At 36.2% G+C, this 19,256-nt stretch overlaps 1 protein-coding gene across 2 annotated transcripts in view; it reads left to right on the top strand.

The window, feature by feature from the left end:
* Positions 1 to 19,256, top strand: part of TLL1 (tolloid like 1) — a 115,900-nt gene that overhangs the window by 38,697 nt on the left and 57,947 nt on the right. For both annotated transcript variants that reach the window (XM_026041670.1, XM_026041671.1), the window contains exons 3-5: positions 11,555 to 11,665; positions 15,234 to 15,314; positions 17,671 to 17,823. In XM_026041670.1, coding sequence (XP_025897455.1) covers positions 11,555 to 11,665; positions 15,234 to 15,314; positions 17,671 to 17,823 — 345 coding nt within the window. The remainder of the gene's footprint in view (positions 1 to 11,554; positions 11,666 to 15,233; positions 15,315 to 17,670; positions 17,824 to 19,256) is intronic.

Here is a 19,256-nt window from a genome sequence, read left to right as displayed (position 1 = left end):
AGGACAGTTTTTGGGTAGACTGAGAAACCGAAGCCTAGATTTCTTCCCTTTGTCTGCCATGCAGAAAAAAAAAAAAAAAAAAAAAAAAAGATAATGTATTAAGTTCTCTAGTGCAGGAATTTTCTGGTTTTTTTTTGCCCTTGGCCCCTTTTTAATGGATCTTGTAGATTATGTGGGAGTAACGTATACTTTTTGCCCCTTCATTTATTTGTTAGGCCTGAAACTGTAACTATTGTAATTTCTAGGAAATTCTACTGCTCAGATTCAACTGCTGAGTATTTTTGAAATGTGGACTGCTTTTCTCCTCAGGGAATAGAGAAAATGTAGTTTTGGAGAAAGACAAGTATATTAACTTATAAACTGTAAATGCCCGTGACGTCCTCTCTCTCATAAAGATGCTTGAAKTCTTCACTTGGGTGTATTTACATCTGTACAGTTAAAGTTATGATCAAATGCTTGGTGTCTTAGAATATTATAGAGAGTGGAGAGCAGCTCACTTGCACAATTGGGTATAATAGTTTAGCTCTGTAATACCTGAAGAAGTATTTATGCAACCAATCCACAAGCTGAAATACTGTTGCATAATCTTGCCTAGAATAGCTTCAAATAAATACAGTTCTGTAAAATCACAGCCTATGGCTGRCTTTGCTGTGAGCAGAAAATTGAGAATTTAGATGGGTTTTCTTTTTGACACCTCGAGAGCATCCCACAATTGCTCATCCCAAACGTCACGTRTGTCAGAATACACTGTATTACATGATCATGCTTCTATCACGGGACCAACWAGTTATCTGGTCAAGGCACAAGTTGCCTGTACTTAATAGCACTGGATGGGCAAATTCATTTTGTTTTTTTATACCAGGAATTCAGTTTTCTGTTGTTCTTGTGGAAACTCAGAAATGCTTAGAATAAGGATAGTGTATAGTGTCACAAATCTGTAAATGAGACGTCATGAGGACTTGGAGACCARCATTCATATGACAAGAGGTAATAGATAGAAGAGCATATGTTTTACATAGCTCTTTTCCCCCACAACTTATATAGCAGAAGTATATGAAATATTTGCAGTGGTGTGGCTTCAAAATGCGATTTTTAACATATGATTTTTCATTTAGCATTTAGGTTTTGTGCTAGAGATAATGTTTCATAAACCTAACACACAAATGCTTATGAACACTTTCCTCAAGGGCCATGTGATGTAGCAAGGTGTTTTCTCAATGCTAAAATTGTTTCACTTGGACAAATGCTTTTGTCTTGTTTTTCTCCTTGTTACTTCCTCCTTAAGAATAGTTTATCTTGACAGAATAAAACTGAAATCTAGTAGCCTAGAAAAGTATTCARTTCCCTAAGAGCATAATAGACAAGGAATTTTGAAATAGCAGACCCTACATACTATAGACAAACGCCTAAAATATTAGTCCTCTGAAAATATTTAATTTGGCATATTTGTTCTGGATGTTAGCTATATTAAATATTTGTATTTTTTTTTTCTGGGCTTAAAGGAAGCTTAGTATTTGCATATCTCGTGTAATTCCTATTCCTAGAGAAATCTTAGGAGGTCATTTGAGGCCAGCACTGTGGGGCTGTCATAAGGCAGAGGCCTCGTGGCCAGCAGACCGTGCTCGCCCGGGGAGTGCTGGCCAGGAGCACCGTGCTTGGCTCCCCTGCTCACTTCCAGCTGCAGAACTGTAAAAACACGGAGGCTGCTTTAGGCTTTGCGACTTTATTAATAAAAACATGATTAAATGCTTAGTAGCCATCTCCTCTGTATTCATGCAAGCAGCAGCTGTAATTAAGAAGATGACAATGGCAATAGGAGAAGTGATGCCTGTGATTGTGTGTGGGAAGGCAAAGGGACCATGGGTCGCTGTTCCTATCAACATATGGGCCGCTATTATAAAGTGGTTTAAGCAATCTGGTGGCAGGCAGTAAGTACACGAGGAGCTGCAGTGGCGTGATGACGGCAGGAAAGGAAGAGTTGTAGGCTCGGGGGAAAGGATAAAATCCATTGTTTGGTTTGACCCTTTATTTTTTTCTGTTGGACATAGAAATTAAAATGCTTTATGAAACTAGGATCAGCGTGAGAYCGGTTTTTAGGAATGAGAAGCTTAACCGGGGTATTCTGCTTTGCTYTCATTTAAGATTTGTGAAATTCTTCGACTTTTACATAGACTTAATATATCACAAGATTGCCTGTAATAGAATTAGTAGGATCCATAGGTAATTGTAGTTGCTGATATTAACTATTTTTTCCTTAACTTCCTCCCAATGTATTGGTCTAAGTTTAATAATCAGCTGAGAACAAGTCACAGACTCTAAAACTTTATGTAAAATGCTATTCTAAGTGCCCACATTTAACCTAATCAGTTCAGTGACAGCTGGGATGGCAATAGAGACTAAAGTGTCACGAGGTTGGTATAGAAACAGTTTTGCAAATAAACTGTAAGGGCAAGAAGGAAAAATGGTAAAAGCAAGAAAGAAATGCTAGTGAAAGATATTTATTTTTAGGTTCATTTCATGCTACTTGAGTTACCAGTAGTGCCAAAACCCAGGACATGAGTAAGTTTGGACTGTGTGCAGTATGTATAATTCTTTTTAGAATGGGTGGAGTTTCCACTGGTTTACAGCAGAAGAGGTTGCTTTTCTGTACTGTTTGGAAACAAGGATTTAAAAAGCTTTCAGCAGCTGTGCAGCGGTGGTTTTTACATAGAGATTGTTAAGAGGGTGCAAATGCTAAACTAAAGCACAGTTTTTATGCGTCAAAAGGGGCAAAATGTTAGAGTGGTTACATAAATTCAAATAAATTCTCTCTTGCATACTATCATGGTTAAAAATACAATCTGTGAGACTAGGACATATGAAACATTAAGTTTAGCTCTTGTAAATAACTTACTGTTAGGCATTAGATAATGTCAGTGATCTTTCACTGTTCATTTACTATTGTCTCACAGACTGTGAGGTTTTTTTAGTCTGTTTTACTTGCCATGTCCAAAAAATAATCAGCAGCTGTGCAGAGTCTCTATGGGGAAAAAGAACCTTAAATTACAAATGCAGAAAAAACGTCAACCTTCAGGAACAAGCAAGCAAAACAGCTTTGAGGAGTGGGACTCATCATTTCTSTTTAAACCATAGCATGAATTGGATGATACAGAGGAAAACAACCACGCTTCAGTTTTAAAGCTATGTAGATTAYATTGTGCTCCAGTAACAAAAATCATGGTAGAAGACATCTGTTGAATATGCGGACAGGAGTATAGAATTACACTGGTCCAACACCCAGAACTCGCTGTATTAAGCACAGGATCAGTGCCAAAAAAAGCAACATTAAGAGCTGTTTAGTCCCTTTCCTTGTCCCTTCTGTAGAGCCAGGTCATTCAATGATGTGCTAAAAACTGAGATGGAGAGACTTAAGTGAGGTTCCTGACAAAAATTACTAAAACAGGAAGCTGCAGCTGATAATGGAAATCACTCCTGAAGGCTAAAAGTGGCTTTCTTTATATATATAGTTTAATAATTCTGTGTGTCTAAATTTAATACAGTGCAAGTGGAACAACATTTATTTTGTGTGGTATGATGAGAACCCTGATCCCGACTGCCAGATAATCCCTCAGATATGCATTTCCCTTTCAGTGCCATTTGGCTTTCTGTGTAATTCTTTGGTTCCATTTAATGATTATTCAGGGATTTTCTGTTTTAGAGGTACTACTTTAGCCTACTTCTTGGAATTTCTGTCTGTGAGAAAATGAAATACATTTTTCATTTCCATGAGGCTAGGAAGAGGTTCAGGAGCAAAGGATTTCCACATAGATCAGTGCTGCTGCATTATAATATTAGTGTGGCATGTTTATTATATTCTAATGCCAAGTTTTAAAGAAAATGCTACTATATGAAATACGTGGCTTTTTATTGCTGTAGCTTAGCAAAAACGCTTCAAAGTGAACTCCATTAGTACTGTGTTGGTTTTCCACCTGTGTTTTGCAGTAAGGAGCTGGTCCAGCTTAGCTATAGGGGAAGTTATGGTGGTTGGGAACTTTCTTGGGGACTGGTATTCCCAAAATAAGATGTCTTAGATAAACAGTAATTCCTAAATCATTCTGTACATTGGCTTTCTCCTACATCATCTTTTGAGATCTCCAAACAGCTACTGCTGCTTCCTACTTGGAGCTGCAGCTCCATATTCTTGCTCTGCTGGCTCCGACAGTCCCGGTGTCAGGGACACCRCTCACATCTGACTAGCTTAAATGTCTTGGAAAGTTGGGAGAGCCTCAGCAAAAGATCCTTGAGAAGACTCAAGTCCTAGGACCTACTCACTTTAAACATCTCCTCGTGGGGTAGTTAATTCTTAATTTCGTCTGACGTTTTTGTGAAGAATGCCGTAAACTTGCATGGAGTCTGGTCCTCAGACTAGTACCAGTAGATTTAATAGCTTAAAGCTTTCTCTTAACAATTTTTATATTTTTTGTTTACATATTTCTTATTTATTTTTCTTGGCCTCTAGTTTTTCAGGAAAGCTACCAGAACTATTTCATTTTTTCATAATATTCAATTTTTTTAAAAGTTTTTTTCTGAAGTTGATCTATATGCCTAAAGAAAATGCTATATGGAAATCTCTTCCTTCACCTTCTTGTTAGCAAAGCAGTTTTGCCCATACCCTCTGTAGCCTATCTAGCTGAATTTTGTGCATTACAGATTTTTTTTTTTCTTCATCCTCAAAATAGATTTTTTTTTTTTCTTCTCTGGAAGCCTTACTGTTTGTTAACACCTCTAGTGCAGTGAAAGGGCTGGAATGTCGTGCTGGAACTTCTGCTGGGCTTTTGGTTTTTGAGGGGAGCTGTGACACATTTCCTGAGCCATAATATATTATATCATGCTTTCATTCAGTGGACAAAATTAGTATTTTTCATGTGGAAGTCAATCAAGGATAATTTCCTGGTGTGCTTAATCATTGTTTCTGCCACTTTTCCATGTGACTAATCCTGGCGTTGGAGAAACAACTCGATATACTTTATTTTCTAGAGAAGTTTCTGCCCATCTTGCCTGTTCTTAAGAAGGTCTTCCCCGATAGAGCTTATCTGCCTTGCTGATCTCTCATTTTTATCTCCTTCTCATTCATATCTGCTTGCCTTCTTTAACAGCCTAGCACAGGTTTGGTTGATCTCTCCCCCTTGCTGTCTCCCTAGAGATAAAATGTTCATTGCTGATGGCTAAAATGAAACGCTCGATTTGCTTTCTGCACAGTGACCTGTCTTTGYAGCCAAATCCTTTCAGCTCCTTTTCTGCCCTTCATGACTCCATGAATCTCATAATTTCCATAGTTTCAGTCCTGATGGTTTGAACTATGCTTCATTTAATCTGATTTCCTTGCTTCATTCTAGTTCTTTCCTTGGAACCCCCAGGCCTTTTCTTAGAAAGGAGGCAGCCAACCCACACTGGGTTCAAGTGTAGTCCTTGATGGGCTTTGTTCACGAACATTTAACAACTTGCACTTGATGTTGCCTTGTGTACTTGACGCTTGTTCCTTATCTTGAGTTACACTTGCTTGGTGGAAAGTCAAGTGCTTGTGATTGGGTAGGTGCCGAGAGTAAGCTCCAAATATCTTGGAAGATTTTTAGTTTGCAGYTGCCTGGCCTGTGAAGTGCCTCTTCTAAGGTCTTCACTGAGTCGCAGAGCTTTTTTGATTAATTCAACTACGTGACATTAAAGCCTYCCTGCTCCTCCCAGGTTCCACAAAGAGGTGTTGAACTGAAGATTTAAGAACTTTAGAGCTCCAGGAAAGGAAATAAGTTACCTCTAGTGTCTGATAGTTTGATAACACTGTCACAGCTGCTGCCTCTCCTCAGATGGTGATGCTTCCTCCAAACTCTGGAACAATTTAATTTCAATTTGAGCCAATAGAATGAGGAAAAAAATCTGCAGCACATCAGCTGGGACTTCKGTACACAGACTTCTCTACGCAGCAGATAGGGCTGATTAATACGGGTGTAATGGCAAAGAACGAAGTAACGTGATTAATCTCTTCGCCTGCAGCATTGTGATATGAGTTGGCGTGGGGATTCACTCATTTTGGTGGAGCTATTTCCATTGGGAGCATCCCGGTGCTTAAAGGAGAGCACCCGAGGCAGCATCTTGGGGGGCCCTGCAGCCCCAGCAGCTGCTTCGTGTAGGTGGCAGACTCAGCTCAAACACTTTCTTCCCATGGTGGTGTTTTACCCYCACTGCTTCCCTTCAATTTACACCTTAATTTTATAGTTGTCAATTCTTCCTTTATTCCATTCTTAATTTTTGATTTTTCAAAAAGTGCAGTCTTGGCTTATTTATTATATATATACATTTATATATTATAGAGATGTCACTTAATCTTTTTGCCTCGTGGAGCCTGCTCTTTCTACAGAAAGAAAGCTTATGCATGTAATTAACTTTGTAGATCTTGACCCTAAGGCTTTCCACGGGATAATGGGGTTTCAAAGTAAAATGAAAATTAGTGTCATAGCATCTCAGTGCTTTATAGGGCTAACTGGGGTAATTATGACTACTGTGATGTTACAGACTGTAATTTTCCCTCCCGATGTTTTGCTTCTAGCCTSCTTAATAAAGGCAGCTGTAGTGGGAAATGTCAGCATTTGGGGCGAGCACTAGGGACAGAAAAAGAAAAGAAAAAAAGTATCAAAAAATGAGGACTGTGCCTCTAGGTACTGATGACATGTGCCATTCCCAGAAAGAGGAGTAAATATTTTCCTCACTGTTATCCTTATCCTGGTAGTATAAGGAATAGCAGGTCCAAGAAATGATGGTATTTTTGCATTTCTGTGCATATAAAGCAGGTTAGCATTTGTTACATGGAGAAGCTGCGATTCCCTCATATTTTCATTAATGGTTGACCTTTTCACTCAGTAATGTTGTCTGTGTTCCCCTTGGTGGCTAACACATTTCATGAAGAATAGGTTTTATCTGCTACAGAGTATGAGTTCTGTAGGGCTTTCACCAAAAAAGAAAGAAAAAAAAATAGTTGCTGGAAGTCAGGACCTCAACGAAGCTTGGCAGGTTGGACGGTTCAGCCAGAACAGAGTCTCTGAGTGAGGAGCTCTTGTGCTGCCACAGAGCCTGTCCTCAGAACACGGTTTAGGAGGAGGAGCGAAGCTTGTCCATTTGCCTGACACTCAGGCTCATGGCAAAGTAACCTTTGTTTTCTTGAGGATCTCCTTTTGCTTTATACTAATTTTGAAGGAATATGAAAGCTGCCCCTCAGAAAAGTAAATAATGAAATAAAAAGTGTCCCTACTTTCGAATGAGGAACAAAAGACAGGCTGTAGTTGGCTCAATAGGAATGGGCCAACGTGTGCATTGGGTCATGGAAGAGCATCTCTTGCAAAATGTTCCGTCCTTTATTGTAGAGAYTGAGCTCTATAAACACCTCTTTTGGTAGGTGAACTTTTTACCATGATTGGTAGAGCGGGTCACAAATGCTCCATTTTTTTTTGAGAGTAATTCTTAGTTTTGAAAACCTGTTTTGTTTTACAAATCCTGGAACATACCTCAGCATGGCATACCACTTGAAACAACCCATTTATGGTATGACATGATTCCTCTGAACCTAGGAAGGGTTTCTGAAATATCCTGGGCTCCATAGTACAGGAGGACATAAGTCTAACACCTGTGCTATCCTGGCTCTGGCTCAGATAACTCAAATTGCTTGGGGTGTTCTGGTTGTTGTTTGATTGTTTTTTGTTTGTTTTTGTTTTTTKGGGKTTTTTTTTTKGGRGGGGGGAAGCAGGAGGGGAAAAAAGACTGGGTCAGATTTTGAAGTGTTTAAAGCTACTTTTAAAAAATGTGTATTAGTAGCTATGTATTTGTGGAATGAAGAAAGGAATAGGATTGCAAGACACAAACAGCTAATTTTTATATGAGCTGCCTAGTCTTTTTCATAGATATTTATAAGAATCTTCAAATGGATTTTTACCATGAAAGACAGTCTTGAGAGGAAAATTATAGATGTGACRTTGAATACTGTAATTTTAACAACTAAAATAGCTTTGACTCCAATTTTGTATGAGTTTCCTTGATATTATTCCGGGAAAACTCACTTCACTGAAAGCTAAGCTATGAAACCATTATCAATTGGTTTTAGGATTTTCCTGATTCTGTCACCAAGTGGCAATTAAAACCACTTATAATTTGAATGCATGTAGGAAATCTTGGTCCAATACTGAAATTGTTGTAACTTCCCAAATTTTCAATGTTTTTGCATGTTTTGATATAGAAACTCCTGGTCTTTCCTGAATTAAGTCCAAAGACTTAAAATATTCCTGATAGACTATTATCATGGCACCTTTTTCAGTATGTTTAAAGTTAAATATTTTAAAGCTTAGTGATAGGGCTGCAAATATATCCAAAAGAGATAATCCAAGTTCATGGAGAATCACTCCTAGCTTTGTAAATAGTAATAGAAAAATGTTTCAAGAAGGTGGTGGTCTACTGCAAGGTCATTTTCTGATTCCTCATTTCTGTTCATGATCTTCTTTTGTATCAGAGAAAAAAATGATACAAATTATTATTTTGAAAAAGTCTGTGTTCTTATTCAGTGAATGGAGCTGTCAACATCTCTTCATTTTGTGCTCTTTAATAGTTGTATCCAGGCTGTTTTGTTCTTTTGTGGTAAATTCCTGCTATGTGCGAATTGGTTTTGGTTCAAGTTCAAGACTGTCTCATTTCTTTTGGGGGAAGTAAGGGAGCTATGATTTTTGTAAAACTCTTTGTCTATAGCTTTTAATATTTTCATCTTTTTGTCCTCACTTTTGTTAATGTATATTAGTGAACTACTAGCAATATTGCCCTATGATTATGGGTATTTTTAGTGATTTCCTGAGACTACTATGTTACTACTTTCCAAATGAGGTAAGTTTTGGATGCAGTTGTCTTACACAGCTTGTAAAACTTGTGGGCAGGGAAATAAGAACCTGGGGATAAAGTAGATGACCTAGGGACTGGAGATCTGGCAGCTTCTTAGGGAAAAGCATTTTGTTTTGTAACATATATGTTACATAGAAGTTTATTGGAACTTTTGGATGGTGAATCACCTGCSTCATGGAACAAATTCACCAGAAAGGTTGATATTATATGTCTTTTACAGTACGTGGGACAGTGGAAGCTTTAGAGAGAGATGTTATATCCCTTTCTAGGTGTGTAGGCATGAGCTGCCTGAAACTGGAGGTTGCCTTGAACARTCATACACAGATTTGAAAATGCTGCTTTCTGAAATTATTGAATGAATTTGCTCTCGTTTTAATGGTTTCTAAAAAAAAGATTTRTTACACCTGAAATTCTGGAAAGGCTCAACTGATCTGAGTAAAATGGAAACACATTCAAGTTAATTATAACAGCATATGCTGCACTTCCCATCAGGAGGTTTCACATATTTAGCYCAAAAATCTTCCTTTTGCTCTTCAGAGCCCTGGGGCACACTTACGTAAGGCACGGAATGGGTTGTATGGGATGCAATGACTCCTGAAGGCAGACGACACTGCAAATAGCCACCGTGCGGGTATGGGGAAGGACTCCGTGACTCAGCTGGAGAAGAGGCTGCCGGTCGGAGCCGCTGCCYGTGGAGGTTTAGCCAAGTGTCTGCCCTGAACCTGGGCCAGCACGGCTTCTGGCAGCTCTTGCTCTATGAATTACCAGTCGGATTTTGGAAAGCGATGGGTGCCCAACCTCTTGTTGAAGGCAATAAAAGGAGCTGAGGTTTTGTCTCTCTGTTAACGCTAATATTTTTGCCGCAGTTTTTAGCAGCTTTTGCCCAGGACATGAAGGATAAATTTCCTGTGCTTTGCAGTCACGGGAGCATTGCAGATTTTGAGGTTGTGCTTTTAAAATGTCCTCTAAAATTTCCTTAATCCTCTCACTGGCATCTTTTCCATATAACCAGCAGTAATCCTCCTGTCAATACTGCATAGGACCTTGGACCAAGGCACTAGCTATGGTGCTAGTCACAGCTCACTTGCCAGGTTGACTAATTTCTGCCTTTTTTGAGGAACACAGTGTTTGTTGGATTGTAATRGTGTTTTACAGTGTCACTCTTAGAGCTGTCCTTGGTAGCTGGACACTAAGGATGCTATGCCAAGGTTTGAGTTCATTTTCTTGTGTTAAACTGCTAGGATTAAGGGGTACACACTRGTATTTACTTAGTTACGTTTTATACTTGTATCACTTGTATCAATGTTAYTACTGTCAGCAGTAATTTTCTTAAATTAGAAAATGTTCCTTAATGATTTGTTTTATATCAATATTTGTAGAACTAATCATGAAMAGTTTATAGATAATTTTTGTTATTGAAGTTATACTAATATTGGATACTTGCACTGGCTGGTCTTGATGAAAGAGGATAGAGCTTTGTCTTTTTGATCTAATTTCATAAATCATATTATTTTTGTATAACAATCAAAATAATGTGATAATAGTAAGGTACTCTTTCCTGGATGGTATTTTTTAAAACACACATATATTTTTTTTTTTGCATATGATACTATTGGTTGTTTGTCGCAAGCTTAGCTAATTCACAGATTTTTGTATTTTAGTCAATTAAGACCGTTTGAAGGTGATATTTGGCTGCAGGCTTTGAATTGTATGAGAGTAGAACTTCACATACAACTGAAGAATATTTTCTTCTTTGCGAGCTGCATGTGAATCCTTCTCTTCTATTACAGAAAAATGTGAATTTTACTTGTAAAGTAACTGCTAAAGTTATATGAAATCTTGTACAATAGGATATGTCTCTTTACCGTCTTTTGGACAAAAAGTTCTTTTTTATTTTTTATGTTAAGAATTTATTTGTAAGGTGTTTGAAATATACCTTACCTGGAAAAATGAGCTCTGTGTGTGTGTGGTGGTTGTTGGTTGTTAGATTAGTTTGAAATTAAACTCAACAAAAAGTTGAAAAACTGGATTAAAAAAGAAAGTGAACATTTTGCAAAGCATCTTATTTTAGAAAATCCTGCTAGTGTCTGTAACTATAAAAAGGTGACTTAATGCAAGAAAATATTGAAAAAGTTTTTTGCAGATAGACCAAAAATATAAGCAGATATACTATCTGGAGCAAAATTAATTTAAYAGGGAAATTGTTTGAAACATTCTGAAACTGAAATGAAATATTTTTCAGGAGAAGRTATTTAGAAACTTATAGTTTCTGTGTACTGCACATTTTGTGACTTGACAGTTCAAATGCCAGCATGTTTTTGTGTAYTATTCTTCTCTCTTATATACAGAAAAGATGATGGATATGCTGAAGAATTGTTAGTAAATTGCCATTACATTTATAGGATTTCATTCTGCAACATGTAAAGCATTTTAAAACCCTGTGTGAGGTTAGGACAATATTTAAACAAATTATTTATCTTTCCCRAGGTTGTTTTGTATTTTTGTATAGAAATGTAGATTGGTAAGCACATATATGTGATGTGAATACCTATTTGTTACATATTTTTCCATGGGTTGTATAGTCTTCAGATTGGTTTTAATGTGCAAGTAAATTTTTTAATAAAATTGAGCTCTTTTTTATTTAAAGCTGTCTTTTGGGGAGATATTGCCTTAGATGATGAAGACTTAAAAATCTTTCAAATTGACAGGACAATTGACCTTACGCAGCACTCCAACGAAAGACTTGGCCATAACACAGGTATGATATTTCAAGTTTGATTCTATTTGAAGATATTATGTATTTTTACAGAAAAGTCAATCTACTTTAAATGTAGAAAGTCAGTATAACTTCATGGGCAATATTGGCTTACACTTGAAAAAATCATTCAGCGATGTGTGTATATATTTTAGTAAAGCAAAGAGAAGAGCTAATTTGTTTTTCCTCCTGCATTTATGATTTAAAAAAGAAAAATATCTTGTGTAGTTGAAGAATGGAAGTTCTCAGGGACTTTTAAGTCCTCTCTGCATATGGCTAAGTGAGGAAGGAAGCTGAACAAAACCTTGCTTTTTGTCTCTCAAGTTCCAGAGAAAAATGGCCAAAATGGCCTATAGAGGATGTGTGTGAAATCCTGGAGACAAGACTGTTTTGGACTTGCTCCTGTCCCATCTCCCTGCAGAACTGCCCACCAGCCTGGGAGCAACACTAGAATGTGCTATTCTTGCTAGAATTCACTTGTTAGTCTAACAAGTATCTGACCATCAGACAAATTCTAGCACATGTTTATTTGCTGTTACTCGCAGAGAGTGTGTTAGTTTCAGAWGCTGCAATCCTACTAACAAGTTGTTAGGCATAGAGCTGGAAAGCGTTAAACGTGTCTATGGGGAAATATGCACACGTGTGTGCAAATTTATTGCTTTGAAAAAAAAAACACATATTCCTCTAGGCTCTAATTTTTAAACTGAGGATTAAGGTTTGATCAACTTTTAGGATATTGTACCAACAAGACAAGTTGCATAATGACTGTGTAAAAGAATGCTGGTAGAAAATGTATAGATGAATAATTGAAATTTATTTTCCATTAAGCGTATTTGTTCAGCTGAGCTGTYGTTAACTGGATGATTCCTGCTATGTGGGGAAAAAAACAAAGGATCATTTTGAGGAATGGTCAGAAAAGAATATTCCCAACAAAAGCTACAGTTTTCAGTTTGATCTTWCAGTTCTTATTTTTACTTGGCCTTACAATTAACTGTTCTGACTATCTGTATAACAATTTGAGACTYTTCTCTTATGTCCTTCTAGAGCCACTCATTTTTCAAGGCAGATCTTTGATCTTTTTTAGATCAAGTCCAAATTTAAAAATCTTAATAGAATCAATGGCTGCCACCATGAACAAATGGTTTTAATTTGTGAACACAAATGAACACAGTGAACATTTGGGGATTCTTGACATATATTTTTTTAAAAATAGTTGGAAACAAATTCCGACTTTTTACACGTTAAATCATCATTATTTTTCCAAATTTACAGTGTKTTGATGTAGGTCATTAGCTTGCTGTTTTTTTGCAAACTGCACATTTTAGTGAGCATTGCTGAACTGCAACCTTTTTTYGCCTCAAGCTATCCAAAGAGCATATTACCAACAGCTAATGGACATTAGATAGCAACTGGAAAAAGAGGATAAAATAGTGAAGCAGGAAAATTTACTTAAATAGTAGTTAACCTTACTTATATATACAGTGACAATGAATTAAGCACTTTGTATGCCTACTTGTTAGGCATACAGGTTGATCTTGCCAGAAGTGAGTGACTTTAGGTGGGGTAATTAGATACTTGGGAGTAATCTGTCAAGACAGAGTTGCAGAGTTGGCTTTTTCAGTGCAGCTGCTGGTGACACATCCTGAGCTCAGTGCTCCAATTCCCGGTGTTTGACCACTCATTTTGCTGAGGATTATCTGCATGGATTTGCAGGATCAGAAACTTCCTATTCCAAGTTTCCTAGAGCATAGATCTGACATTTTATTGGTCTACTTTGTATAAACCATATCCATAATTGCTAGAAGCAACAAAACATATAAAAATTTATTTGTATATGCCAGTGTGAACTGCCGAAGATACTCATTTTTTCCAGTCCAAAGTAGGTAAAGAAGCAGCAAATCCACTTTTTAAAAACTCTTTTAGATTATGGCTTGTCAGGACTGTAAATTATTCACGTAAAATAAGTCAGATTAGAATGGGAACAAACATGGGATGTTTTTTCTATTTTTTTTTCAGTTACTAAATAGAATATATAGGCTGTGCTAACCCAACACTGATGACTCAGTAATGTTTTTCTAGAAATAATAAAGGTGCAATAGTTTTTCAGATTGGTTAAATAATGGATTTTTTTAAGCTTTTGTCATCTCTGTTGCATTTGCTGGCTTCTAAGGACATTTTTTTCTCCTTTTTTTAGGGTTCTTTTTTCTTTTTTTTTTTACAAGATAAATGCCAACATGCGAGATAATTACATTAATATAAGCAAYAAGATGCTTATGTACTCTGTAGTATACATTATAGCTCACCAAATATCTTCTTGTGAAGGAATGTGTTTAAGAATTACCTCATCAATTTAAAATGTTTTTAAAAAATTTGGAATATTTTTCTCAAGGGAGCCAGCAACTATGTGACAGTGTAATCCAAATAATTAGGCACGTTGTTATTCTCTGAGCTTCCACACAAGCTCACTGGCCTTATATGGAATTGTCTCATCTCTGATATGATATTAAAAATTACCATTTAGTAAGTATATTCTTAATACGTATAATATTGAAAATTATAATAGGAAATTGAGGAAGAACCTCTCTGTGCRGGTTGGACATTTCAAGGATTATTTCATTCCTATCCCGTTGTTTTTGTTTCAGTAACAGTCTGAAAATTTTAAAGTCCCACGGCAGATATTGTATCTTAGAAGTTTGTAAGAGGTTACATTTTAAAACCATGACACTTCCTGAAAATTGCGATAATTCACAAATAGTGCAGCATTTTCAGTGTTTTCCTGTCTGACTTTGTAAAGTTTTCAGAGATGCTTGCAGTCACAATAGGATTAAAATGCCAACAGGAGGATGTGGTGGAGGCATCACATGTACATGCTAGCTCTAAAAATGTGAGATATTTCTGTAAATGGCGYGACATTTGTTAAGATCAGTTGCTTATTAGTTTAATTTTTCTTCCATATCAATTATTGGAAGAGCACAGATATGCATGCCTTAGAGACGTTATTGCAAGATATGCTTGTATATGATGTTTGTAAGCTGTTTACAGTGTTTTGAATGTTCACTTGCCTGCTGAGAAATTCTCATACTTTTGGGGGTAAAAGAAGCTACAGTTATGTTTTATCATTTTTGTTGGTTTTGTTCAAACTTCTGGGTGTTTGCTTCACCCCTTGCCTTGAAATGGAAAGGTTATGGCATGCATTCAGGAAATGGCTGTGAGAATGGGGCTTCTCACTGTCRCTCAATAGGACTCCGAGGATGTCAAGGTCACTAGGAAGAAAAAAAGCTTCAAATAATAATTGGATGATGTAATTGTCATGACTTGTCTAAATAACAAAGACATTTTGGCATTCATTCTGGAATGCATATTAGAAAATTTTCAGCTAAAAATATGTTTTTGTCTCATTGTCAAGAATACGTGAAGAATTTGTATGCGAGTCATTGAAGAATGTTAAATTTCCTTAAAGAAATATTGCAGGTTTTAGAGAGTATCTCCTAATCTCTCCTCTCAACCTAGTTCCTGTAGGTATTCTGTATTTTTAAGTTTGTAAAAGCCTTTTTTTTCTTTTTTTTTAAAGGTGGCTTTGGAGAACATGGCATATCAAAAAAACGAGGTGCCCTCTATCAGCTTATAGAGAGGATACGAAGATTTGGCTCTGGTATTTTGACTTGATAATTGTTTAAATTATCAGGCTACTTGATGTAATGTATCATTAACAGTAATGAGGATGGTGCTTTAACGCTTTCTATCACTATTGCCATAAACAGACTTTCAAATTGGCTTTTTTTTAGGACCTCTATTTGTTGCATCAAATCTAGAAGCTTGAAATACATAGCCTTAAGCACTTTTAAAAAGTTTTATAACTTTGGAGTACGATGGTGCTCACACTTACTAAGGCACCAGGTATCAATATCATATATTTTCAGTACAGTTAGGATATGTTTCATATAGCAAAAGGCCTCATGGGTATATAGCTGCATATGGCTTGTATTTTTTGGATTCCTTTGGGACACTGTGATGAGTCACACTGCATTTGAAGCATCTGTGGTGTGTTGCTCTAGACTCACAATTCAGTGAGTGTCATCAGTGAAATGACCATTAATACTACTTCAATTCATTCACTGTATTTGATGCAAGAAGATGTCACTTTAATTTCATGAATCCCTCAGCTTCGAAAAGAAAAATGAATAAAACTCCATTTTAATCATACAACATTTTGCCTAGTAACATTATTTCATCTCTTGYAAAATTAACTAGGGCACAGTAACTGCTTTTGCAGGTGTGCCTTGATATATAATTGTTCTTGACGTACAGATTACAACTTCATTATTCCATAAATATCTGTCTCCTTTTTTAATGCAATTTGGCATAAATTGCTTACTGCTCCTAGGTCAAAACAAAGCTGATAAAAAGTTAAAATAGTAAAACTTTTTTAATAGCAAAAGTAAATAGTATTACTAGATGTTCAGTGATTCAGTAAGAACTGTATCCTGAATGTAAAAATAATTTTTCTTCTGTTTAAGTTTCTACTTGTTGAGTTATGTAATTCTTGTTTACGTACTTGTTTAATGCCAGTTGATTGCTTTAACTTTCTTTTATGCAAGTTACTTAATTTATCTAAGTGCATATGTTTTGGCCAGTCTTTTTTTTTTTTTTTTTTTTTTTTTAATAGAACCTTGTAATTTATCATACCATTCCTGATGTCACTTAAATTAGACATTAAGATAATTGGCACAAAGCCAGGCTATTCCACCCATGTACCATAAACTTTCCCCCGGTCTTTTTCTGTAGCTAAAATTAATATCAGTAGGGATACTCAAAGGGGAAAGGTACTATTCAGTGAGGAGTAAAAATATGGGGCCTTCTGAGTGACACTTGTTGACTGCCTTTGCAATCAGCAGCCATAAWTATTAATGCTAAATCAGCAATTGTTCTGGAAGAAAGCAGCCATCTGTGTCGTGGTCTACAAGCCTATGCCCATCTATCCTTATCCTCTTYTGTTGTAAGTTAGAGATTTACTTGTAATGGGAGAGTAGGGGTAATATCTCTCAAAACAAGACATCTTTAGGTCTTTAGGAAATTCAAGCCATGCATAATACGATTCCAAAAGCTTATTTCTGAAARATATCATCCATTTTCCAAAGTGTTGTAGCTTTCCTGTTGAATTAGAAATCATATTTTTTGTCTGAAAATGCTCTATCTACTGATACAGATGAAGGAGATCATCAGGAGAAATGACCCTTCTAACTGAGCTGTGTTTATGCATCTTACCTTTACAAATATATAAATATATCTTTTTTTTTTTCTGGTAATAATTCAAATTACAAAATTACAAGTTTCAGGATCTCTTTGTTGTCCATTGCTGTGATAATGATTAAGCAATTGTAGGTCTTTTTTGGTTGTTGTTGTTTTTGTTTGTTTGTTTTTGGTTTTTTTTTGGGGGGGGAGGGGTATTGTTTATTGTTTGTTTTTGAACTTGACCCTGCTTGACCCTGCAACAGTGAACACCTTGGCTCTGTTAGTGTAAGTCTGCCTAAAGTCCTTTACTTCTTTGCTGGATCAAAAATCAAAAGTTCAAATAAATAAATATATAAATACAATAAATAATAAATAAATAAATACAATGTAAAACACACAAAAAAAATCCTCAAATCCACAAAAATGACCAGGAAATGTCATCTATAGTATGTGCATGGAAATTTCAAGTACATATTTTTTTTTATTAATTGAGAAGACTTCAAGGCAGTTATGCAGACAGATATATTTATGTAGAAATATACTGCCTGTTCATTTGAAAAAGGAAGATGTAGGCTCCATAGGCTYCTGTTCAAGGAGTTCTAAGGAAACTGAGTAAGTAGTGGTAGGTTTTGTCTAACAGCAGTGTTCTGTGCTTAAAGGATATAAAGAAATAATCTTTGACCTGACACAAAATAATTATTCTCTCTATATATACATATATGTATTATTTATTTGTCCTTTGATGATCTCATTCCGTGTTTTAAATATCATTACAGGCTTTGAACAAAATAACACATCTAAAGGAAGAGCAACTGTAAAATTCTCAGGGAAAAATGAGAAAAACCGATTTCCCAGAGCTGCTACATCACGAACAGAAAGAATATGGCCAGGGGGTGTCATTCCATATGTAATAGGTGGAAATTTTACTGGTAAGCTTGCACTTTAGAAAGGAAGAAGGATAATAATTTAATTATTTTTTTTTAGCAGAATCTGTGGAAGTCAATAGAAAGATTTCTGTTGGATCAGGCCTGAAGTACATCTGTTCAGAAAATATTAGTCATACTTTAGAAAATTGTTCCCAAAGGCAAGCTCTAATAATAAAAAATATAACTGTTTTAGAAAGGGGAGGCTGTTTTTCATTGTCTGATATTTCTTGTTGTATGTTTATTTTCAAGAGCCTGAGTAACAGAATGTCATGAAGTCTGTGTTGTTGTTGTGTTGTTTTGTTTTGTTTTTAATAGAGTATTTAGTACAAGRCTATGCCTGATTTAACTGGTGTGACATGTACTCAGCTAAGCTGATTTCAGTCAACAAACTGACCCGAATGTGTTTTGCAGTTCCTCAGGTTTTTTTTCATATGGTTGCTCACAAATGTTACATATGATATGAGGAATGACTGACTTGAAAATATACATAATTTTTAGTTGAAAACTATCAAAAATATAAAAACATTTGTTATCCCTGAAAAAATGTAAATAAATTAWTGTGGATGCAGGAGTAACTTAGAAAAAAGCAGAGACATATGGGGAAAAATAGGCAATAACATCTTTCTTATTGTACACCAGAATGATGCAGGAAAAGAACATACATTATATGTGTTATGGCATCTGTGCACCCACAGAAAAAACAGTCATTGCTTCCAAGCTTAGTTACTTGTAAACTCYTAGTTTCGGTATTTATATAGTACTATTCCAAATGTGACCTTTACTTTAGCATTACAATCTTTTGAAATAACAGCAGTAAATTATATTAAAGTATACCATGTTAAACATTTTTACCTTTTTCATAATGAAAGATAAATTCTACAGCTTCGCAAATATTACTAAAAGATAAAAGGGCAAGAAATAATATTCAATTCTCAGATCCTGACATTATTCTGACTCATGACCTTTTATGAACTTTGAATTTTTTGTGTGCAGGTTTAAGTTTAAATTAGTTTAAAAGAATATTACTGTAACTGATGCCAATTTTCAGTCTTGTTGGCTGCTAGAGGAAAACCTGAGAATCTAGTGGTATGGACAGTGGTTTGCCTGTTCATCTCATTTCCTTTGATCAGAGTCTGTGAGGAAGCGGCACCAGGCCATCYTGCAAGGGAACCTGCAGGTTCCTCCTCCCTGCAAAGAAGGATTTCTGCCATGGTAGAAAGCACTGTTGCTGTGCTCTCAGCTGCTGTCTCCAAGTTAAGAGGCCTTGGCTTTTGGAAGACAATAAAACCACGTTGCTGCACTGCTTGAAGGAGCTAATGTGCAGCCAGCCTGCCCAGCTATCTCTGGGGCTTGGGGTGGGAACTGCCCCGGCTGGTTCTGCATCTAGAACATAGTTTTGTTTTTGAGTATGCTTCCCATTTTTAAAGCAAGTACTT

The sequence above is a fragment of the Nothoprocta perdicaria genome, unplaced genomic scaffold (genome assembly GCF_003342845.1).
Source record: "Nothoprocta perdicaria isolate Ctin4 unplaced genomic scaffold, notPer1 scaffold_29, whole genome shotgun sequence".
In the NCBI taxonomy this organism is placed as follows: Eukaryota; Metazoa; Chordata; class Aves; order Tinamiformes; family Tinamidae; genus Nothoprocta; species Nothoprocta perdicaria.
Note: the sequence above shows the minus strand (reverse complement) of the source record. Positions and strands in the feature narration are given on the sequence as shown.